The sequence below is a fragment of the Pocillopora verrucosa genome, chromosome 12, assembly GCF_036669915.1.
Source record: "Pocillopora verrucosa isolate sample1 chromosome 12, ASM3666991v2, whole genome shotgun sequence".
Taxonomy (NCBI): domain Eukaryota; kingdom Metazoa; phylum Cnidaria; class Anthozoa; order Scleractinia; family Pocilloporidae; genus Pocillopora; species Pocillopora verrucosa.
Window position 1 is genome coordinate 5,785,117 of NC_089323.1, and position 25,000 is coordinate 5,810,116.

Consider the following 25,000-nt stretch of genomic DNA (forward strand, 5'->3'; position numbering starts at 1 on the left):
GTAGTGTTTACGACATATGATAGACAAGTTTATCACGGTTTTGTTTATTTAGTAGATTTTCCCAAGCTTTTGACGGGAGGATTTTTGTCGGCGGTGCGCTTGAAAAATTTGTCCGCCTCAAAAAATTGTCGAGTCACGACAAACCATCCGCACCTGTAGAGTGTTGGTAATGACAGAAAATTTGTCTATATTAACAATTTTGTCGCTAGTGCGGATAGGCCCATAGTCACATACAAAAAGGGAAACGTGAGGCAACTGAAAGATGATTCACGAGTATCCCTTAGCACTGGCACAAGTCGACCAAACAGGCACACGCACTGGACTTAACAGTGGAAGATGGCGATATTTTCAATAACAATTACAGTCCAGTGTTTAAGTGCCAGTTTCGCATTCGCATGACAAGAATGAAATAAACGCTACGACCCAGCACAAGAATTTCGACATAGTAATAATCGGTCGAAAAACCGCTCAAAACAATTTGTATGATTCAATGAACACTCCATAATTAGTAGTAGTTACTCATACATAAACCTCCCACCCCTCTCTGCTTACTGATAGTTCGTCCTCCACCCCTCCCTCAGTAACAACAGTCTTCCTACCATCCCTCCCTGAATGCTGATAGACTGCATCCCACCGACCCCTAAGTGCTAATGGTCAGCCTCCCCCCCAAAGGGAGGGGTGGGAAGTTGATATACTGGTAACTGCTACTGACTTAGGGAGTGTTCATTGAATCACAAATTATTTTGAGCGGCTTTTCGACTGATTATTTGTATGTCAAAATTTTGCGCTGGGCCGTAACGTTTCTTTAATCTTTTGTCGTGCGAATGCGAAACTGGCACTTAAACACTGGACTATAATTGTCATTGAAAATATCACCAATTCCATTTCTGTTTTCGATCCTCCACTATTGAGTTATACGTGTGCCTCTTAGGTCGACTTGTGCCAGTGCTAAGTGATACCGACGGGTTAGCATGAATCATCTTTCAGTTGCCTCACATTTCCCTTTTTGTATGTGACAAAAAAAGCGAAGGAAAGCGCGACGTCTTCATAATGGTTTCACAACATGGGGTGTAATTAATCCAGCTGTCAATGAAATTCTCCTGACATATCCAAGCTTCAGACAATAAAATTTTCCGGGCAGAATCGGTCACATTTACTGACTTCTCCGTTTTGCCGACGGAAAATATCGGCAAGCAACAGTAGCCAACGTACTTCCACTTGGCAGGTTACGTAGGTTTTTATACAAGAAGTGATTGGCAGCGGCCCGAGCAAATTGGAAACAAACGTAAGGGAGTCGCGAGGAATGCCTGGTCGCTATTTCCGGTGTTGGTGATTAACTCCTTTGTTTGTGAATACGTGAATTCTATATGCTGCTAAGTTAAGGGCTAAGGACCGGAAATTTCGTGATCTCGTCTGATAAGATGAATGACAAAAGGAAGATCGATAAATTTAGTAATTACATACTGTACACGCGAAGGGAACCGTGAAGCAACTGATGGTACACATGCCGACTCAAAAGGCACAGGCATAGCTCAATAGTAGAGGATCTGAAACGCGATATTTTCAATAGAAATCAAAGTCCAGTGTTCACGTGGCAGTTTGCTTTCGCGGAACGACAAAAATGAGAACATTCAAAAAGTCAGTCGAAAAACCGATGAAGATAATTTGTACGATCGAGTAAATGCTCCATTGACAAGTAGTGTTTACTATTACATCCACCTCTCACCCCTCACTGCCTAGCAATAGTCCTTCTCTCACCCCTCCCTGAGTAATAACACTCTGCCTCCCACCCCTCCCTCAGTACTAGTAGACTGCATCCCACCCCTCCTTGAGTACTAATGGTATGCTTCCCCCTATAAAATGGTCCCGAAAAATGGTCCAATAAATAGTCCAAAAAATGGTCCAAAAAATGGTCCAAAAAATGGTCCAAAAAATGGTCCAATCCATATTTTACCCTATGCCCTGATGAAGGCACTAGACAGGAGTGTCGAAACGTTGGGTCTATGAATTGTAACTTCTTCGGTCACATTCATTAAATCTGCAAACCAGTGTAGCATCAAACTATGTCTGAAGTAAAGACATCTTGTCTGGAACGCTTACAATACAGTATTCTACCATTCCGAAACAACTAAATAAGTAATTGTATATCCCTTTCGAGTTATTCCACCAAAAAGCGTTTATTACGTTTAATTAAAAAGGTATTCCAAGCAACAATTCCTCCTTTAAGTTCTTTTCAGAGACCGGAGACAAATTCTGGCGACGCCACGGGCTCAGGGGTTAACCCTTTCAAGTTTTTGTTCTCACTGTTCTGCGAAACACGATATAGGGATCGCAAAAATGGTTTAAGTCTAAAAACAAAGCTAAGTAAATTACAACGTTTGTTGTAAGACTACAATTAACTGTAACCACGCACGTATTAAGAAGGCTATCATAAATGGGTTTCCAAATCAGCAAATTTCGCTTATCTCTGTAGGTAAATAATGTAAGGGGCCCTCAAACACATCACGTACGTCCGGAAAATGTCATACATGTAAAGCACCTTTGTCACACCTTTCAGAAACTTTCCGATTGTTTCACACTATGCGTGTAGGTCGAGAGAAGACATCGTGTTTACCATGTACATATTATGCAACTAAGCTTACTTTCAGTTCCCTACTTGTAAAAAGTATTTGTCGAAGTCTGCAGAAACGCTCAGTACGAGAAAAAAGAATGTTTCAGTTTCAATTTCACTCGTGCCGTACTGCTCACTAGTTTATCCGGTTTAAAAAAATTCATGAGACGTAAGCATTGATATAGTGTCACTTGTATCCGTAAATTAATACTAGCTTTTTGAGGTGGCTGGAAGAGAAGAGGGAGGGGGCATCGTGAAATCTTCCCCCGCCAACATATAGGGATAAATATAATAAAAAATAAAAAAAAAACAAAAACAAAAAAAACAAAAAAAAAAAACGCCTGTATACTTTGAGGGGTTCACGTAAAAACTCCGTTGTCGCCAAAAAAATCTCTCCGCACCCCTCCCCCGCCTCCTCTCTCAGCGATAGATAAATACCGGTCATGACGAGTTCGAAGTCCAAGTTGTGAGTTGCGGACCGAGTGTTATCCCCTATCCATTATTGTAATTAAGTTCGGATATGACGCACGCTGTAATTGCTTGAACGATCGTGCTCTATGGGAGTATAGAGCACAGAGCTAAAGCTGTCACGCCATCTGCCAAATTGAATCATGTCCGACCTTTTCCGGGACTTTTCTCTAGTTTTTTTTCTTTAATTGAAAGTGAAAATTTTGAACAGGCAAGTCGAGAAATAGCAACAGAAGAACCAACAAACGTTTTTAAAATATGCCAGGCGCCATAATTGACGTTATTATAACATGAGCAGAGAAGAAAATCCTCAAAGAGAAAACGAAAAGAACAGTCCGAGTTTCGAAGGTTTCCACACTCAATTAGATTGTAAGCTTACGTACGGTAATAAAAATCAAAAACAGCTACCACTCGTGTAGTATATTTGTGAAAAGACTTGCTTGTTTTTGTGAGCCACAATTCGGCCGGATTTCACCGAACATTTCACTTTCAGATTCTGTATTAGAGACTAAAAAACTTCAGGAAGCGTCAGGAAGCAAAAAGCGTCAAATTCGACCCGCCGAACTATTATTAGTAAGTTTGTAAACTATTGCAGAATGTGAACTTTGATGGTTTTTGAACTTTGATAGTATTACATTTTTGACAGCTTTCGTCTTGTACAGCCTATCAGATTATTTGAACCATTCTAACAGGGATTCTGATTGGCTTATTGTAGCGTGCTTTATGAGAGCATAGAGCATGAGAGTACTCTATCCGCTTCCTTCGTGCTTTACAACAGAACAGAGCACAGTCAAGGCTTCTCTATTTGGGAAAACAACAATTCAGAATTTATTGTGCGGACAGATCATACAGTCAATATTCAAACGGATTTAGTGTATTGAGCAATGATCCTCTGTAGAGGCATATTTTATAACAACACCTAAAAACCTTCCTTTTTTACGTTTAGTTGGCGAGTAGGCTACAACATTGCTGAAATTATCTATATCTATATGTGACTGTGTAACAACAAACTCCCTTAAAAACTAGAAATTAACAATCTGAAAGCTCTATTTCCTCATATATTTCTTCATTTGATCCTCTTTTGTTCCCTCCCTCGGGAACCACGTTGTAATACCCAGCGTTCACGTGGCTCCCTTGTAAGGACTGGTATTCAGGGGGGACTCGTGTTTGTCCTTCCGAAGGCCTGGGACGTAGCTCCATATATGACGCTGGTTCTGACGCATGCTGCTCAAGTGGAAAGACAGACTGGACAGTATCTCTAATGGTGGCTTTCTTAGCAGTCGCTGGTCTGTTGCTCGCCTGAGCTCTTCTAAGCCGCCATATCAATACACCGATCAAAACAAGCAACAGGAAAACGATCCATGACCATATGATGTCATTAGCCCGAAAGATGCTCTGTACATCTGTCCAAAAAGTAAAGAAAATATACAGATAAATAGAAGTACAGTGTGTAAAAACAAATCCCTCGAGATCACATCATTGCTTATTATGAAACATTACAAAAAAAAAAATGAAAACCTTCCTTTTTGAAAATAAGTCAAAACGAAATTCAAATTGGGTAAAAAAGGCAATTCTAAAGCTATAAGTGGCATAGAGGTTGACATTATTTGATCCCAATGTTCTAATCTAAATTAATTGTAAATCATGACCAAAAGTCTTGTTTGTTTATTTCGTTGTTTGTTTGTTTTTCTTTTCAATTTTTGTTTTGTCATGAGACCTTTTTATATATTTATTAAGTGTTTTGGTTCTTAATCGTTTCGTTTTGTCTTATCTTTTTATTTTCTTCGATTTTAAACGCATGTGCTTAGATTTTAGCCTACTGTAGGTTCCTCTGAAAATAAACTAAAAGATAAGAATTAAAAACAAAAATTTTATTATCAAATTGAGGAGGCTCTATAGGGTTTTTTCTCAATGTGGGCGCGCGTGCTAGCGTAATGTTTTTCTAGAAATTTTTTTAATCACATAAACTGCGGTGTTATACAAGGATTTCCGGCCCTGAGAGAAACCGTAACAACACACGTGAAAAAATATCGTATTTATTCACATGTATTGATATAGCCAATCAGCTGCTGACACGTTACTCGCTTTTGGCGTCACTCGGTCAGGTTGATGAATAAACAGCAAAGCCTTCACGATTCTCAACGCAAGTTGTGTGCCGGAGGCATCTCGAATTATGGCGGCTAAAACACTAAAAAATCCGTATCGCTGACAGACAATGAGTTTCAAACTTTGAGTAAAAAAAATAAACCGAAAGTTGCGCATTCAGTGGCTTTGATGTTAGCATTTCTCTCAGCTGAGAATGAAAATCGACAACTGGAAGATTTGCCACTGGCCGATTTTAGCCGAGTACCTGAAAGACTTCTTCTGTCGGTAAGGACAAAGTCAATAAATGAGAATCTTGTAAATTGAAAATTACGACCATTGTTGCGTTTGTAATCATGATTCAACGCATTTTTCCATCTTAATTAAGAGTCAGCGCCAACGCACTTTACGATTGTCATTCGAGGATTGTCGATTCGTTTATTTTCATTCATTATTGAAGCCGGCTTTTCTTCCCAATAAGGGGCTATTGTGTTTATATGATAAACAATATAATAAATTGTTGTTTGTAGATATGGAATTTCTCTTCCAGTGTTCAACTCTATAGAAGAGAAATTCCACATCTACAAGCAACCATGTATTATTCTCTATACGATTTCGCTTTTCTAGGTCACTAGACATCATCAAATGGCGATGAGCAAGGTTCGGACTATCGTTTGCTGTAGTAAATATTATCAAAATGATTTTCGTCATTAAGCTAAGGCTTTACGAAGGGAGGCGCTCGCCAGTGAAAATTTGGCTTTGACTTTAATTTTCTTCAATTTGCCTCGCTGAAATCTCTCAAAATTTTCACATGACAATCGTGCGATCGTGTTGAGCCGCCATGCTTGTCTTGCATGTTGACACTTTTAAAGCTCGCGCTATGTACGTACCCAGATCTGACGCGGTCAAAAAACCCTATAAAGCCTCCTTAAACGTTTGATGGAAAACGTATCTGACGTAGCACGGGCGGCCCAAGCTCCAGCTGTGAGATAATCATCTTGCGAAAAAAGAGTCATGGCGAAATTATAAAAGTTTGCATGGGAATATTAACGACCGCCAGGAGCCCATTCCTGCGACAATCAAATTCTCAATAAAAATACCTAACCTTACTTCCACAGTGCATCGCTTGTTATCTGACCATTTACTATGTTGGAAAATCCAAGCACATATACTGTAGTTTCATTTCAATTCACTAAAAACCCCAATCCTTCCCGTGAAACCGACGCTAAACCGCAGTTTGCTTAAAAAATTTCTAGTTTAAACGTCTCTAACGGTCTGCGTACACAGTCATTCTGACATACGACCATTAAAAACTAGCTTGGTAACCCGCCTCCTTTACAAACTTTTCAACGTTGTAAACGGTCAGATAACAAGCGATGCACTGTGGAAGTAAGGTGAGGTATTTGTATTGAGAATTTGATTGTATTTTTTATTCCTAACATCGGTCGTAAATATTCCTAAACAAACTCTTATAATTTCGCCATGACTCTTATTTCGCAAGATGATCATCTCACAGCCGGAGCTTGGGCCGCCTGTGGACGGAGTAAAGTATCCATAAACACTACGTGCTGAAATCAGATAGAACTGTAAAGGATCAAAGGTTTCTTGAACGTTGAGAGCGTTTAACATTGACAACACTTACTATTTTCCTCTTCTCTGCTTTCTGATAAAGTTATTTTGTAAGTTGTAGATCCAAATGAGTTTGTGGCGTGACACACATAATCTCCAAAATCTTGATCATCAAGAGGAGTGATAATAACACTGTTGTTCATGACCTTAATGTTATGGCCATCTAGAGCCTGGTCATTCCTTCTCCAAGAGTAGTTAAATGGAATGTCACTAGTCGCGTGGCATAGCAAAGAACACGAAGTTTCCTTTGCACATAGAACTGATCTAGGGGAAACGTCTTTCATGATGCTGGGTGGCACTGAGTTTAAAAAGGAGGTAAAAAGGTAAGATTCAACATCTTTCACACAGCCAAAGAATAAGAGTAGGTGGCGTTAACAGGAGAACGTTTAATAAAAAACCTCTAATACTTACTGAAAGCTTATAAGCATAGTTTCTACCCGTTATTTGAAAGTTCATGGGGTCCTGGATTCGAATATTTCACTCATGAAATCTGACATCAATCGTATTTAGCTTCTGCTCGCATTAAGGAAAAATTTCATTTTGTGGCCAGTCATACCACAGTTGATGATACTAACCGGCGATGATCACTGCTGTAGCTGTTCGGCGTTGCCCAAAAACGTTTGATGCTCTGCATTCATAAATGCCTCCGTCACTAGGTGCGACCTCTTGAATGACAAGAATGTGGCCATCGTTTCTGAATTGAGCCCGTGGTATACTGGTATTTCCATCTTTACTCCATGTAACAGAAGGCTTAGGATCTCCAGTAGCCTCACATGTTAATACTACCACATCGCCAACTTGAAAAATGGTTCTCTCCGGTAGGTCTTTGACGGCGGGCTCGCCTGGTAGAATTTCACTAAGTTAGCGGCAGTTTTTACAACAATAACAAATCGGAAGAGTCATTTTCTCAGAGAGAAAAAGAAATTACACGGGATCTACCCTCTAAAGGGCATATCTGATAAGGGTCTCAATGAATGCGAGAGCCTAACGGGACATCTTTCAGAGAAAATAAAGAAACCACTACTCCGTGATTTATTGCCTAAAGGGTTGTTGAAGTAGCTGTTCATTGACATAATCAATAAGTAATTTATTTGTTCGAGTTGGTTGAAAATTTGTCGTTTCAGTGACAAACGAATTCCATGAACTTTACCTTTGATTTCAATCGTTACGAAGTTACTAGAGAAGTACACCATCTGCAATCAAAAAAGCAGGAAGAAAGAAATCACCCATGAAACTCTAGGATTTTTTTTCTGCGCTCAAAGTATCTTTACTTGTTCCCCATCGTACAATTGAAATCAAAAGCTTCAATGAAGAATACATCTGACGGACCAATTGACTGACTGATTGGCCGAACAGTAGTACGTAACTTACTAAGCGATGGTTGAATGTAATTCGAGTGAACCAAGATTGAATTTTGTCTTAGGAGTTTGCATTTTCAAAAGAGGACGTTCGTCACTGTACCTTCTCTATAAAAGCTCTGAGAAACACTCTGTAATTGGTATTTGGCTGGAGTGGTTTGTTAAGAAAGACCTCCCCATCACTGCCTCTCCTATTTCTTGGTTTACTGCTTGAATGTCTTCCATCTCCAACAACAAATTTTCGGAACACATCAAAGTCCTGCCCTCTAAACTGAAAAGTGACATACGCGGCAGGAACCGGAGATTTGTGGACCTCTTCATACGTCATCAAATCCTTTGATGTAAAACTCTCAGGTGAGTTAACCAGACCAGTATAGTCCACGCTGTATCTTATAACAATGACTTGAAAGAACCTGTGAAGTAGGATGTTCATTAATTCCCCATAAAGCTTAAAAGATTCGCAAATTCTTCTCTTAAGAAAAAACAGTTCAATAAAAGGTCTCATACTTTGCATTCCCTGGAAAGCGTGGTAATGTTATGTTTGCTGTTATGCCTTCTCCACTTGGAATCTGAGAGAAGGAAGGTGGAGATGGTGTTTCTTTTGACCATGTTTGGGATAATTTCAAACCTGTGCAAGCAAAAGAAAGGACCGATCTTACACCCACATTGAAAATGAAAACTCAATGGCTTAGTATCTGGCTACACTATGTCTTTGAGAAGCAGGCAACGAAAATGCTGAGCACTTTGCCGTGTTTTTTAAGGTTTAGGATAAGGACAAAGTACGGGACACAAAAAAATTATATAACTTGATGAAAACTCTGAAGTATAAAGCCGATGCAACAGATCATTAGTTTCACTTTTCCAACATACTTTTTGTTTGAACGACTATAGCTTTGCCATAAGGTCCAGGCCCTGCCACAGTGTAACCTCTAATAGACACTTCATACTTTGCACACATCCAGAAGCCAGTCAGTAATTCACTTGTTTTGGTTGTGTTTATCGCATGAAAGGTAAAGTCAACCTTCAAACAGCTCTCCTTTAACTCGAGACGGACTTCGTAAAGTTTAATAACACCATTTGCCGCCTCTTTAGGAAGTTCTGCCCAAGTGATTCTGTTTGTCGTGTAGTTTACTTCACTAAAAGAAACATTTTCTGCTCCGCGACTTGGTTCTATGAGAGGAAAACATAAATAATAGTTTCACAGTTAGTTATCGGTGAGTACAAAACACTCCATCATAGAATGTTAGATTAAAATTAAATTAACTCTTGCATATAGGAAATCATCTTTTAAGGAAAGATAATGACTTGCTAACTTGATTGGAGGAGTATCAAACCCATTACGCTGCAGTGCACGGAAAACAGGGTGCAGAAATTTGAATTTTTTTTTTTGGTCACATTATAACTTTGTCTTGCACTTTGCATCATTGTATTCAAGAACAGACTGCGAAACAAAGGAAACTAGCAGTATATCATGACTAGTAGAAATTAGGACATAAACGTTTCTAATTTGAAATAATCCACAAAATGTACTGTACATACATGTATGCACCGTTGCAGATGTAGAACACACCCTTGAAGTTGGCATGATAATAAATACTTGCATCATTCCCACTCCTGCATATTATTTGTTTTTACCGGCAAAATTGTGTCTATCAGCAAAATTCTACAGCCTCAAACCACACAAAAAAAATAGTTTCCTGACAATGAAATTGCGCAATTTGCCTTCTTCTTCTGTTATATATTTCAAAATAGTGATTATAGTGTCGTAATGTACCAGTGATTATTTTAACACTGTCACATGTGGAAACTCAGTCATATCTGAAAAGAAGCGTGCTTCCTTTGGGATTAGTCTTAATTTCCTGAAAATTTAAGTGCGTAAGAGCTTCCTAAAGTTCAGTACAAATTTAAGCGGTGTGGCGTTACGAATCGATATTTACTTCTTCAGAGCTCATTGTCTTCGAACCACGGTGTAAAGAAGAAGAACGCCGATTCAGACTTCGTTTTTCTCATATTTGTCAAGAACTTTTTTGTTGCTTTCATTCGAATCCACCAATTTGGAGGGAGGCGTTAGTGCCAAAATGTCCAAAAGACAGGTGGTTATTCAAAATAACAGCTACAAGATTTGCTCTTTCAAAACAGTCATTACATTATGAAACATTTCTTTAAGTCAGGTAACTTGAGGAGAGAATCAGTTAATATCAAACATTACCAGAAGTTTCCAGTGTATCTCCCAACCCCCTGCCATGTTCTTGTGGTAATTGTGTAGCTTTCATCCATAACTCTCTTCATACATAGCAAAAAACTCCATAGAGTAAGCAGCATACCTGCTTCATCTGTGGTAACATTCAGAATAGGGCTGCTGTTACTTCTGCCAATTTTGTTTCTGGCAAACACTCTGATATTATATATTGTCCAAGGAAAAAGACCAGTAAGAGAAGCAGTTGTGGAGAGACTGGAAACCACGCATGCACTGCTTGAGAGTGATCCTTGACAAATAACATCCTTAAAGATCTGATCATGTTCACTGATCTCTACTGTGTAGTTTCCAATGGCACTATTTCCATCAAAACCAGCCGTCCAGGAGATATTTATAGCTCGCGAACCTTTTGTGATAACAGCAATGTTCTGAGGTGGCTCTGGAACAACTAGGAATTAAACAACATTTAAATAAACAGTAAAATTTACAATTGAAAGTTTATTTGTCTTGCTGTAAAGTACATACTAATTGGTGTTTATGATAAAAATTTACAAGAAAGAAAAATTTCTCGCTCAATGTATTATTTAAAACATTATTTCTTTCTACGTTGGGGGAACTGACTAAATTTCAAAACACGAAAAGTAGATCATGTGATTTTAAACAAGCTGTCCCTTTTCTGCTGTTTTTGATTTTTCTTATGCTTAAACAAAACACAACAAAACAAAACAGCAAAACAAGTCACGAATTTAAAAGAGAAAAATTCAAATCTCAGCAATTTACCACCTTCATCTGTCTCTCTCTCCACAATTTCACTCCGACCGCTGACACCCTTGCGGTTGAAGGCCTGTATGGCAAACTGGTATGATGTGTACTCATCTAGAGACGCCAGTACTGAAGACGTAGTCTCCGCTCTGTCAACAGTTTTGTTCTTCCACGATGCCTCTGGCTCGCTTTTTCTCTTGTACAGAATGTAATAGCCCAGAATATCACCTCTAGCGTCTTCCTTAGTGAGCATCTAGATGACAATGATAATAATACTAAACTGTGATGAGGGAGCCGAGTAGAATAAAATTAATCAACAAAGGTATCAAACTGCTATTAATTTCAACATGTTGAGTAATAATTCACTCACACGGCATATTAACCATGCTCCTTTCGGTTTCCAGTCTGTCCAAGCAATAATGATGAATATGAATATCTTTTAGCCACAATTACTTGATAAATATACCACATGCAACATCACTTCCTAAATTGTATTGCAGTACAATGCGATAGATTCATTTCTTTAGCTCCTGCAGTCATTTCAAAAGATGTTCATGCATTCATTGTTATGTTAGCACAGTTGTGACTACTCGGAACCACAGTCAATTAGTAAATAAGTCACCAAGAACTGTTGCGAAAAAAAAAGTGTCCAACCTGCCCGCTGCGCATGTCTTAGTATTGTCTTTTCTGAGTGTTATAGAGCAAAGCTATTTAAAAAAAAACTTTTGATAACGGTGTCAGTGAAGCAGGAAACTCTAATAAATGCTAAGTGAAAAAAAGTGGGTTTACTACCTGCCAAGAAACGTTAACAGCAGTAGAATTGAGGACAGTCACGTTAAATGGTGGAGCGGAACTTGGTACTGTAAACAAATAATAGCACATTTTCTCCCCGTGAGTTACAAGAAATATATAGAATTGAAGTATAGAATTTTTATAACAAAGCCCAATGGTATAATAGCAATACATTTACAGTTAAAAAAGTCAACTCAAAGCATAGGTAAAGCCTAGTGCAGAGTTAAAAAATAACGGACAAAACATTGCAAAAAACACAAAAAAACAAACAGACAAATGACACGAAGTAAATGGAAGACAAGTGTTAAAAGCTCAACATCAACTTAATCAATTTACCAGTTGCCGAAGGAATCTCCAAAATACAGGTATATGATAAGATTTATCAAATGAAAAGGAACTTAAAATATTAGAAAAAGAGCACCTTCTTCTTCGGTGGTAACATTTACTACAGAGCTGTAGTTACCAGGACCAATCATGTTCCTGGCAAACACCCTGAGGTAATATGTTGTCCAAGGAAGCAGCTCTTTGATAGAAACTCTTGTGGAGTAAATCACACAATTATTCTTTAAGAGTGTTCCTTGACATATGGCATCTTTGAAAGTCTGCTTATCTTCTCTGATTTCCACTGTGTAGTTCTGAATAGCGCTGTTTCCATTAGAACCAGCCATCCAGGAGACATTCACTTCCCGTGAAGCTCTTGAGATCACTTTGACATCCTCTGGTGGGTCTGGTACATCTGTAGGAAAAAAACAAACAAAAAAACAAACAAAAAAAGAAACAAAAAAGAACAAGAAATTAGAATTACCGTCAACGATTTCTAAAAGTCTCCACCGAAAAGCTAAGGACAAGGTTATAGAGGGCAATTAGCATTATGAAATGTTGTCTTTTTTTCCTTTGGCAACGTTTCCTCTCGTATCATATTACGGCATACAGCTTATGAACGCAACAAAGCAATTTAATAAAATATTGCATGTCACAGCAATACAGGGCATTTGAAACTACACTGGGTAATATCTGAAAATATTTCAAGCGAATTTACTCACACTGCACTGTGAGGGTAGCTGCAGATGAATATGATATATTTTTGCTGTTTTCAGCTACACATCTGTATTGTCCTGAGTCTGAGCTGTGAACTTCTGCAATTTCTAAACTGAGATTATTGTTCCTTGAGGACAAGTTAAATCGACTATTTCCTGTTACATTTAGGTCTTTTCTGTCCTTTTCCCAAACAACACTGGGAGTTGGGTTCCCCACGACTGAACAACTAAAAGTCACACTATCTCCTCTTACTATTGTGACATTCCTCGGATGTATGGAGATTTCAGGTGCAACTAAAAAACAACATAGTTATTAATTAGAAAATCGTGCAAGTTTGATAAGTTTCAGAGATATGCGAATTATCAAACAGATTTCTCAATGCGAAATAGAAATTATCATTCGATTACAAGCTGAAACATTTACTCAAGTGTCCATAGCTACATAGCCGTGCGGTTCCAAAGCTTCTCTTATTTTTCTTCCTAATTCTTTCTCGTGTCAAATTTTTCTCAACTTGTTTCTATTTTTCCTTTCGTCTGTAATTTGTTTACTCAAACGTAATGTGACCATCTGCAGCTAACATGTTTGCCGCTTGACGTAATTCGCAACCCAAGAAAGTGTACCTAAGAGCCACAGTACAAAACTGGCGACCTTGAATTTATCTAAACTGGGAAGCTTAAAAGCCGCTGTTTAACTAACCGTTAACATTTTTCGAACCAAAACATTACGCACACTATAGAGAATTTAATCCGCTTACATTGTGAATATCCGGAGATTTAAATTGATATAATCGATGGGCAGCCAGGGCCTATACCTCGGATGGAAGTCAACGAAGCTGATTTCCACTTCCAAATCCGTTAAAATTCTGTCTTCGAATAATGAAAAATTCCTTTTATCTCCTTGAGTAGATGAATAAAACACTAACAGTAATAGGACGAAGAATCAGCGAAAAAGACGCCCTCTGAAGGTAAAAATTCAGGCAAGAAGATCGTCCATACTAAAAAAGCATAGGTTGATCCAAAAGGAAGAAGAAAGAACTGCCGATGAAAAAATAATTACTGCTAGAGCTGCAAAACAATTATTATGAGGTATCCATATGACACGTATTCTGATTGGCTGAAACAGCGTGCTTAATCAGAGTAGATTTTCTGCCGAGCTTGAGAGAGCCAAGTAAATAATCGACATTCCATGATGGATTTATGGCACATCCAAAGGCCTACTAGTGCTTATTCATGGCTAATTTAAATCACTTACACTGAACATTAATCGTGGAAGCGTCCGAAGTATCCGCTCCAACTGAGTTGTTCCCTCGACATGTGTAATTGCCACTGTCTATTCTGTTCACATTCCTTATTGTCAACTGTTCATAGCCTGGAGACAAAATGATCCTGAAGCCGTTACTTATAGGATATTCATTCTTGTACCATGATATTGTTGGAACTGGATTTCCAGTAGCGTTACAATATATAGTCACGTTTTGACCTTCTCTTGTTCTGATATTGTGAGGATGCGTCGCGATCTCAGGTTTATCTGTGGATAAATACAGTATTACCAAAAAAAAATTATTATAAATATCAATTTCGAGTTATAGGAATTGTTTTCCAAATGTATTAAACAGTTCACAACTTGTCCGCTGTTTAATTTATTGCTAATGATATATATATATATATACGTGTTGCGATAGGGGAAAAACAGAGAGACTATAGTTTCATCCCTACAAGCCTGTTTCGTGATTGCTCACTCATCAGAGGATTTTATCGTTAGGAATATTCGTACCATCGTTTATATACTTTACAAATTTGCATAATAGGAAAGTGATTTTTTTTAGCCCTCTGTGTCATACTTTCATTCACTTGAGCTCAGTTTACTTAAATATGTTTTGTTGGTGTGAATGGATATTAACTAGACTATGCTCTGTGGAATTAAACGATTCAGCGAGACAAATGACTCATCTGAATAAAGAGAAACGTTTCCGTGCGCAATCCGGGGCTTACAATTCGATTATCGTTCGCTCTCCATTTATGATGGCGAAAACTGAAGTGTAATGAACGTAAGAATACAAATAAATCATTATTTAGGAAAAACCCCTTTTGGTAATCTCTGACTTGTTTTGAAGCGAACAGTATATATGCTTGTAATACTTCAAAAAATGGCAAAGCTGAAACGTAGCTTCAGCAGCAAAGGGGGATATGCAGGTTACTGAAAATCTCCGTAGAAAAAATGCAAACATGGCTCTTGACTTGCAAGACTTATAAAACAGACAGTTCGGAAAGTTCAAAAAAGAGCACGAACTTATGAAATAACCTGAAAGCGCACTTCGCTGTAGGCCTTGTCTCGCGTCTGCTAACAGTACATAATTGTATTAATAGTGCTTTACTTACATTGCACATCTAATATGACAATTATCGAGGTATCGTTTCCAACTTCATTATGGGCGACACACAGGTATCCTCCGCTGTCATGTCTGTTCACATCTGTTATTGTCAGGTGCGACGTTTTTGCTGACATATTAATCCTGTTGTTGCTTTTCACAGTATTTTCAACTTTAAACCATGAAAACTGTGGCTCTGGATTTCCGGTAGCATTACAAGTTAAGGTCACATTATTTCTTTCTGCTACCGTAACATTCTGCGGATGTTTTGTTATCTCAGGGCGATCTGAAATGCACAAAGAAACTCTCTTAGTAAGGCTATGCGTAGAAATTGTTCTCACGATTATGTTACTATACAACAAGTTGTGGTCAAATTCTTGAACAAACATTTTTGCGTATATCTTGAACAAGTGTTCAGTACAGTTTTTAGCAAGATGATGGAGATATAATGGAGTTATCAAACGTGTTTTACATGGATAAATCTCTTTATTTCGTAATTATTTCTAATAGCTGTCATGTAAGATGTGCTCACTTCCAAATTTTTTAACCCTCTAACTCCTAGATCAAATTTGTTATTCTTCTCAATGCCAACCGTAAAATTTTTATAATGTTAATTCAGAGAATTTAGTACTGGATCAAATAATTATTCCCTAATCGCTATTTTTCTTTATTCTCATTACTTATCTGCTTAATATTGCATTGACACTGTAAGGAGAAATTCTCTCACTCATGGGAGTTAAAGGGTAAAAGTATATTCCCGACCACCTTATTACGGCCATTCATGGGAGAGTTTGTTCTCCGACCAAATTATTAATTATTTCTTACGAGCATTTCGTAATCGTTTTCGAGGACTCAAAAAAGAAGATTTTAAAATATCGATTTCCCCGTAGACGTTACCTTAAGGTGTTTACTGCGAAAGAGACTTTGCGTATTAAAATTCTCTGTTCTATTTCTAATCGATATCTTAAAGGACAATGCAATGAACTCACATTTCACATTTAATTCAGCAGCTTCTGATGTGTCGTTTCCAAGTTTGTTGCTCGCCTCACATCTGTATTCTCCACTGTCCTTTCTGTTCACATTCGTTATTGTCAAAACTTTATTGACAACTGAATAACTGATCCTCGAATCGTTAGTTATAGGCGATTCATCTTTAGTCCATGATGTTGTCGGTGATGGATTTGCAGTATAATTACAAGAAAAGGTCACGTTTCCTCCTTCTTGTATATCCACACTTTTAGGATGAGAAGTAATCTCAGGTTTATCTGCAATTTTGAAATCAATCTTGTTAGCAAAGGGCAAATCACAGATAAACAAAACGTCTGCATAGAAATGCATACATGACTGTACATCCGTTTTCTGTTATAAAAAAAGCATAGGATGAAATTTTCCTGCAGAGAGCAGGAGCAAATGTTCTTCAAAGGCCATGTTTATTAAACAATAATTATAACAAAAGTTGACTATAGCGGAAACGAAAAAAAGGGTGAATTGGAGAAAGAAGCATGAAATCTGCTGACAGCCGACGCCGAGTGTCAAAACGCTATTCATACCCTGGTAAGAGAAAGTAGAGTATTCATACCAGTACAGTAGTGAGATGAGAACTTACATTGAATGTTAATAGCAGAAACGTTTGAGGTATTATTTCCCAAGCTGTTCTTCGCTACACAACGGTAGTGGCCGCTGTCTGTTCTGTTCACATTTGATATGGTCAACAGCCGGTTATGTTTTGAAAACCTGATTCTGGAATTGTTTTTTGTGGGAGATCCATCTTTGGTCCATGATATTATCGGTGCTGGGTTTCCAGTGGCATTACAAAATAAAGTCAAATTACTTCCCTCTTCTTTTATGATATTCACTTGAGGATGAAAGACGATCTCAGCTCGAACTGCAATTTGGAAAAGATTTTGCTTTGAAAGGACTATCACGAAAGCATAAATATGACATGTCAACAAATTACGTTATGTGACCAATTGGCTCGCGGTTTGCTTTTTCAGCGTATCTTTGCTTCACAGTCAGACAACTGACTGATCATTGCTCAATCTTTCGTTTCAAGGAAATAAAGTGGTGCTAGAAAAGGAAGTTCTTTATGGAGAAAGGCTGCATAACGCCAGATAGTGACATGCTTATAAACATAAATTGTACTGGGTACAAGAAACAGTTGTAATTTATAATGTATGTCGTGATATCATTCACAAACAACCCAGCCACAAAAAGTCAAATTTTAAAAAAATTTACGTCCGATGGCAACTAACATTTTCAAAGTACAGGAACCAATCACTTCCCATTGAGACAAAATCTCCTCGTAAAACATGAACTAGACTAAGAGTAAGTATATCAGTAATTAGTTAGAAAACCATCGGAATTCTTTCGGGTCAAAATGAGTATTGTAAATGAGTAAGCGAGTGTAAAATTTGTAATTATCGAAGCACATCTAGGGTAGATAAACTAAGCTTACCTTGGCAAGATATTAGAGGCAATGAATTCGATCAATCGGGTTAGCAGATTTAATCGAGGCAATTACACAAGAAAAATGAAACATTCGAATTAAATTACAATATCGAAATATCTTGCTTAAGGTAATGGACTGAAACAGTGAATCTCAACAAATTTAGCTTAACAAGGTCCTTCTCTCACACTCGAGCGAATTCAATCCATTTGCATTGTGAATATCCGGATATTTAAACTGATGAAATAAATGCGCGGCCAGGACCTATACCTCGTATGCGGAAGTCAACGAGGTTGATTTCCGCTTCCAAATCTGTTAAAATTATGTCTTCGAATAATGAAAAATGTCTTTTACCTCCTTGAGTGGATGAATAAAATACTAACAATAACAGGACGAAGAACCAGTGAAAAAGACGCCCTCTGATAGTAAAAATTCCGGCGAGACGATCCTCCATACTAAGAAAGCATAGTTCGATCCAAAAGGAAGAAGACAGAACGGCCGATAAAAAAAATAATTGTTGCTAGAGCTACAAAAGCAATTATAATGAGGTATCTATATGAAAAGCATTTTGATTGGCTGAAACAGCGTGCTAAATCTGAATAAATTGTTCGGCCAGCTTGAGGGAGCCAAGTAAATTCTCGACATTTCGTGATGGATTAATGGCACATCAAAAGGACTCCTAGTGCTTATTCATGTACAATGACTAATTTAAGTCACTTACACTGAACATTAATCGTGGAAGCGTTAGAAGTATCCGTTCCAACTCTGTTTTTTGCTTGACATGTGTAATCGCCACTGTCTATTCTGTTCACATTCCTTATTGTCAACTGTTCATGGCTTGGTGAAAAAATGGTACTGAAGCTGTTATTTATAGGATATCCATTCTTGTACCATGATATTGTTGGAACTGGACTTCCAGTAGCGTTACAATATAAAGTCACGTTTTGACCTTCTCTTGTTGTGATATTTTGAGGATGCGTCACGATCTCAGGTTTATCTGTGGATGAATACAGTATTATCATTAAAAAAATTATTAAAAAAAATAATACAAGTTTTCATGTTCATGTAATAGTAATCTCTTTCCAAACGTATTTAACAGTTCTCACCTTGTCCGTTGTTTTATTGACTAAGCATGATAATTAAAATATATATACATACGTGTAACTCTGACCAAAACAAGAGAAAACGAATTTGTAGAGCTGACTAATAGTTAATAAATTCGTTAGATATTGCGTTTTGGTGCAGGAATTGTATAATGCCTATATTACATTTTCTATAAATTCGTATGGTAATCTCACAATACACAGCACCAAAAAATAACATACAGTGTACTACGTTTAGGGTTTGGAAGATGACAGTAACTCATGAGCAGTTTTCAAGGACGATCTCGTTGTAAATGTGGTACGGGAGAAAACGTTCTCGTCAGTTAAAGTGGTACAATTGTATTCTTACCTTATGGTTTTAAATTTGATAGAAATGACTGATTAATAAACGTTACTGAAGGAAATATTCTCCACCAATTGGCTAGTTTAACTGGTTATCATTTACCTTTGATTATGATCATTGTCGTATCCCGCGTGCTGCCTAAAATATTCGTGACTTTACAGGTGTAATTTCCCCCATCCTTTAGGGAAGCTGCAGTGATTGACAACTGTATTTGACTCTCATTGAAAGATGGAATTGTCACTCTTGAATCATTTATCTGCACTGAAGTATTTCGAACAATTACAGTTCCTTCTTTTATCCATTGCACTTCAGACACTGGTGGCGACGCTTCATACCGACATATCAGCCAGATATTGCTGCCTTTAGCCAAATACTGCTCCTGATCGCCATCAATTGTAACCTCGGGTTCAGCTGAAAAGTAAATAGCGTCGATGTTAGAGCTAATAAATAATTCGAACGTGTGGCATGCAATTATCACTTTGTAGCTTTCTTGATGTCGACCTACATTTAACTTTTAACAAACAGACGACCACCAGTCGACGCCCCATGAATTTCACAACAGGCAAGTACTGGACAAGGTAACGAACAAAATGAAATAGATCAGATAAAATTTTCAATGACATAAGTAAGAGAAAAATATTTGAGAAAAGGCTACAGCTGCACTACCCATTTCGGCATCAAGAACGTGCATCCAAAGGTAAATTGTGCTTCTGGTTAAAATAAACAACCATTTCATCCAATTTTCGACAACGGAAGAGCAGTGAAATGATCACTTTAAAAGGTTCCAGGATGTCAATGCAACTGATAAAGATTATAAATACAGTTACAACAAGTAAGACCTGGAAATTAAAGAGTGTACGACACTTACAAAGAACAACCACTCTGGAATTTGAGGTATCATTTCCAACTCTGTTTCTCGCCACACACTGGTATTCACCGCTGTCTGTTCTGCTTATATTCGTTATTGTTAATCGCTTATTGTCTTTTGAAAGGCCGATCCTAGATTTGCTCTTTATGGGAGATCCATCTTTAACCCAGGATATTGATGGTTCTGGACTTCCGGTGGCGTTACAGGACAGAGTTATCTTTTCTCCCTCTATGGGAGTTTTCCCTTCTGGACGGGTGGTGATTAAGGGCAGCTCTGTGTGAAAAAGAAGCAAGAGCTGCTTAATTTGATATTTAACATCCATTCTAATTGTGACATTTATATTTTCAATCAAGAGACTAACTTGAAACAGAATACACCAGCAGCTGTAAACTTGAAACGGTTCACTGAATAGAACAAACACGAGTTTCATTCGTAATTATGGGAGAGTTGCTTTATCCCAAGCAAGAAAGCTCCTGATTAACCGGACACAAAAAGGAGCAGATTGGATTTTTCTGAAATAGCACTCTTGGTGCTCCACGTGAATGATTAGGTCTTCGCCTGTGATTAAGTATTTTTTGGCACTGGACGGACTAGTTCCATCCCGGAGTTCTTTAAACAGCTGAAGATTTTAAATTATTGATTTTCTGATTGTGGATTGCATTGGTTCTGTTGTAACGTCGCATGGTCCTCATTCCCCTCCGTCCTTCTCTAAAATGAAAATGTGAACCTGCTTCTCCAATAAGTAAATCATCCGGATGGCAAGGACATTTTAAAGCAGCCCCTCTAGAACCTCATGGGAGCACTTACGAAAAATTAGACCCCCACTGTTCAACCAATTTGAATTACCCATGGCCAAACAAAAAAAAACAAACGTAGTTGTAAAGTGCTTTTTAGCATACAGTACCCTGGCTTATGACTGACGTCCTCTGGGATGAGTTACCAACAGCATTAATAACAAGGCAGGAGTAGTTTCCAGCATCCTGGGAAGTACTTTGACTTATAAGTAACTGTATTTGACTTTCATTGTAATGAGGAACAGAGATGCGGGACTCGTTAACCAGCAGACTAGAATTTCTAGCAATCACATCTCCATCTTTTATCCACTGCACTTCAGACACGGGTGGCATAGCATCGTACTCGCATAGGAGTTTCTTTATTTTACCGACAATTGCAAATTGTTGTGGACCACCAATCATTGTGACTCCTGGTATATCTACATTTGCAAAACGAAGCATAAATTGCATATTTAATGATATCTTATCTTTTCAAGTACCAGTTTCATAGATTAACCAATTCAGTTCCGCACCGTTTTGGCATCAATAATAACGGGAATCTTTTAGCGTGCAAATAAATCTGGAATCCGTTATTCAAGGCCTTTTAGGCCAACTTTTCTTAGGCCTTTCAAACCAGTGCAAATTAGGCAGTAATATTATGTATAATAACTTTGTTATCTCGACTCGGTAGTTGGTTGTCCCTCAGACTTTCGAGATAACGAGACTCTGATGTATATAAAACGTTTAAGACCAAGGAAGGCTCTTGCGTGGAAAGCAAAATGAACCATTTCAGCTTCACAAGAAAAACTTCAAGTTTCATCTATTAAAAATGCTCACTACTTACAATGCACTTCCAAGGTAGTGCCATGGGACGTAACATTTCCAAGACTGTTTTCCGCCACACATCGGTACACTCCATTGTCTCCTTTGCTCACATTCTTGACAATGAGCTGTTTTCCTTCGTAAGACAAATTCACTCTCGAACCGTAACTGGTGCACACAGAATTCCCGTCTTTAGTCCATGATGTTGTCGGTAGTGGATTTCCAGTGGCGTTGCAAAATATGGTCAACTTCTCTCCTTCGATTCTCTGAATTAATCGTGGAAGAGGGCTGATCTCGGGTTTAACTACAGTCATCCATATGAGACAAGCAAAATTAACAGTGTTGGGCCTTTACCCCCTTGAGTCTAAGTCAACTCTACTTAAGAAAGAAAAAGGTTGTGGCAAGGACTTGTACATGATGCACCCATCAAAATGGACTCGAATCTTAATTGACCAAATGAGAGTGTAAATTATAGTCCTGGGTAATAAGCCATAAACGGGTGAGTTGAATCACTTAGTTTTACGTGTAGATTCGAAGATGACTGAAAGCTTCTTTAGGCCTCTAAAATATAATATTGCTTACGAACTCTTCAGTCGTGTTGGTATAGTGTAAATGAAGGACCTTACCATCTGCTCTAGGCAATGGACGAACCGATCAATTCTTAAACACTTTCATTAAGTAATTACTAAGAAATAGAACTGAAAGTCGCATCGAAACAACTAGTGAGGAGTTACAAGAAAAATGTATAAAGAGACATGGGATTAGTTCGCCGGAACTCGAATTAAAAGGTCCGGCTTCGAATACAGGCGAGGATATTAGCTTTTTGCTTTTGGCTCACAGTGCCTCTCTTCACTCAGGGCTTAATGGCTACCTGCAAACTGTCAAGAAAATCTGAAGATTTTGTCGTTAGAGGTAGGCAATGGACAAACAACCCATTTATGTTGAATCTACTTTAAGTCATTTAGAATGCTAAAACAGGGATAGGCATCGGAAGCTGAAAAAATTAGAAATATGGAAATGCAGGCTGAACCATTTAACATCAAACAAACACACCGACTTTGACATCATCAAAATCTGAAACAATTTCTTAATTAAAGGTAAGATACGAAAGAACAAGCGATTAAAATGTTCCACCTACATTGCACTCCTAAATAAGCAGGATTGGAGGTATCGTATCCAAGGCTGTTAGCGGCCACACATCGGTATTCTCCGCTGTCTACTCTTTTTACATTCGTTAAAGTAAGGTGTTTGTTATCCGCCGACAAATTAACCCTGGAGCTGTTACTAAGAGGTGATCCTCCCTTATTCCATGATATTTTTGGTACCGGATTCCCCATAGCGTTACAAAATAAGGTGACATTTTCTCCTTCTTTTTCAGTCACATTGTCCGGATGAGCAGTGATCTCTGGTATGTCTGTAACAGGAAACATTCCGTTAGTTTGTGGTATTTTGTGAATAGTAAACAACAACAAAGTCTTCGCATAGGTGTGATGGAGTATTTGCTGGGGTTTAACAAGTATTCAAAATTTTCGTGTTGTGAGCAACAGCGATGATAACCAAACCATTCCTAGTCTGACTTCACCCAAATGACACCACTTAATGACTTTTGATTTAAATGTTTGGTTTTGGCTGCAAATAATTTGCAATCAGCCATAATTTCAATGAGTTCATTCTTTAGATCTTAAGATAATCTCCTTCCAAGTAATGCAATTGCAAGATTGTCTTTCTCACGACACATCGTACTCACATAGTACATCAAATGTTACAACTTGGGAAGAAGCATTTCCGATGTTATTGGACGCCAGACATTGGTATTCTCCGCTGTCTTTCCTGCTAACATTCGTAATCGTCAATTTCCGTTTGTCTTTTGAAAAAACAATGTTAGGATTGTAATTCGTATTGATATGAGACCCGTTAAAGATCCATGATATATTTGGCTCTGGATTTCCTGAAGCCTCACAAAACCAAGTGAAATGTTCCCCCTCCTCTTTTGTGGCATTCAAGGGACTGAGAGCGATCGCCGGTGGATCTGCAAATAACAAATAATAGCTACAGACTGATTTGTTTTGTGAGAATAAAGCAAAAAAAGCTTTTTGAAGTGCAATATATCAGATTGACTTGAGTATGGCTAATTCCACTGGAATTTACTTCCTACAATCTACGAATGATGGTAATTGATCATTAAATTTAGTCACTGAAATATCATTAAATGTAGTTTGTTGCAACATAACTAAATCAGACAGTTTCCTACCGGTTACTTGAGAGCATTCACCCAAAAGCTTAATAATCGCCGCATAAGAGATTCCAAAGTTAATGCTTCGTAAATTAAAAATTCCTCGATACTTTAAAAATTAAGAAGACAAATGCTTTACTTGGTAGAAAGATCACAAACATATCAAAATCGAGAAATTAATTAACTTACTATTTCACACGTGATATTCATAAGAATTATGATTGAAAGGAAAAAATATTGTCTTACATTGCACTCTAAGTGCACTGGGATTGGAAGAAACATTTCCAAGACTGTTGTTCGCCACACACTGGTATTCTCCACTGTCTGTTCTGTCTAAGCTCATTATAGTCAGTAGCTCGTTTAAATTGCTCAGGGAAACCCTTGAATTTCTGCTTGTATTTAGTGGAGAACCATTCACAGTCCAGGATACTGTCGGTGTGGGTTTACCATCAACAAAACACGATAAAGACACGTCAGTTCCTTCCACGGGTCTGGTATCCGGTGAAGTAATATTTGGTTGATCTAAATCTGTTATTATCAGCAAGAAATAGAACAAATTAATATAAAACAAGACCTTTGAAATAGAATTTTATTTATAAATTGTTGTAAACATAATTTTTCCTGTGGCTAAGCTTTCCAAATGATGAAGTTCGAAGATACAGCTACAACAACTTATTGTCCAGGTGAAAAACATGCGACTAGTCCCTTTCTTTTTTTTTTTTTTTTTTTTTTTTTTTTTTCGGTCAGATAAGAGTGCTCATGAAATCCTGCTTCCAGCTTTATCTGTCACCAGTCCACACCGAACACGTCCCTTGCCGGTCTAAGAAGCGCTGGCGTAAGGCGAGAAGTTGTTCTCTACGGTGATAGAGGGCACCTAACTCACTAAACAGGAGATGCTCTCCCCAAGCAAGCCAGAATGGTGGTATAAACAAGTCCTAAGTAGACCGAATATGAAAAATACTCAACTTAATCTGTGAGATTTAATTTGTCATATTTAAGTATCTGAATGACAAAATTTCTGACTATTGACATGATTCCTCGTGTGTCTGTAAAACATTCTTTTTCATAGGTTCTTTTTACTTACACAGTATCGAAATCTCCAATTTA

At 37.9% G+C, this 25,000-nt stretch overlaps 1 protein-coding gene across 2 annotated transcripts in view; it reads right to left on the bottom strand.

Annotated features, from left to right (window-relative positions):
* Positions 1 to 3,900: 3,900 nt before the first annotated feature.
* The window catches only part of LOC131798120 (hemicentin-1-like), a 23,224-nt gene continuing 2,124 nt past the window's right edge, over positions 3,901 to 25,000 (bottom strand). Inside the window, exons 2-26 of one of the 2 annotated variants that reach the window (XM_066159694.1) lie at positions 24,978 to 25,000; positions 24,140 to 24,421; positions 23,408 to 23,689; positions 22,799 to 23,074; positions 21,683 to 21,964; positions 20,970 to 21,278; positions 20,066 to 20,338; positions 19,300 to 19,608; positions 18,473 to 18,748; positions 16,912 to 17,190; positions 16,295 to 16,570; positions 15,316 to 15,591; positions 14,189 to 14,464; positions 12,943 to 13,230; positions 12,321 to 12,635; positions 11,900 to 11,967; positions 11,129 to 11,360; positions 10,473 to 10,793; positions 9,019 to 9,318; positions 8,656 to 8,776; positions 8,252 to 8,561; positions 7,941 to 7,983; positions 7,366 to 7,632; positions 6,804 to 7,088; positions 3,901 to 4,482 (exon numbers count right to left, since the gene is read on the bottom strand). The exon at positions 24,978 to 25,000 is cut by the window's right edge and continues 313 nt beyond it. In XM_066159694.1, coding sequence (XP_066015791.1) covers positions 4,109 to 4,482; positions 6,804 to 7,088; positions 7,366 to 7,632; positions 7,941 to 7,983; positions 8,252 to 8,561; positions 8,656 to 8,776; positions 9,019 to 9,318; positions 10,473 to 10,793; positions 11,129 to 11,360; positions 11,900 to 11,967; positions 12,321 to 12,635; positions 12,943 to 13,230; positions 14,189 to 14,464; positions 15,316 to 15,591; positions 16,295 to 16,570; positions 16,912 to 17,190; positions 18,473 to 18,748; positions 19,300 to 19,608; positions 20,066 to 20,338; positions 20,970 to 21,278; positions 21,683 to 21,964; positions 22,799 to 23,074; positions 23,408 to 23,689; positions 24,140 to 24,421; positions 24,978 to 25,000 — 6,343 coding nt within the window. In that variant the 3' untranslated portion in view covers positions 3,901 to 4,108. Of the gene's footprint in view, positions 4,483 to 6,803; positions 7,089 to 7,365; positions 7,633 to 7,940; positions 7,984 to 8,251; positions 8,562 to 8,655; positions 8,777 to 9,018; positions 9,319 to 10,472; positions 10,794 to 11,125; positions 11,361 to 11,899; positions 11,968 to 12,320; positions 12,636 to 12,942; positions 13,231 to 14,188; positions 14,465 to 15,315; positions 15,592 to 16,294; positions 16,571 to 16,911; positions 17,191 to 18,472; positions 18,749 to 19,299; positions 19,609 to 20,065; positions 20,339 to 20,969; positions 21,279 to 21,682; positions 21,965 to 22,798; positions 23,075 to 23,407; positions 23,690 to 24,139; positions 24,422 to 24,977 lie in introns of both variants that reach the window. The other variant, XM_066159693.1, reaches the window with a different exon arrangement.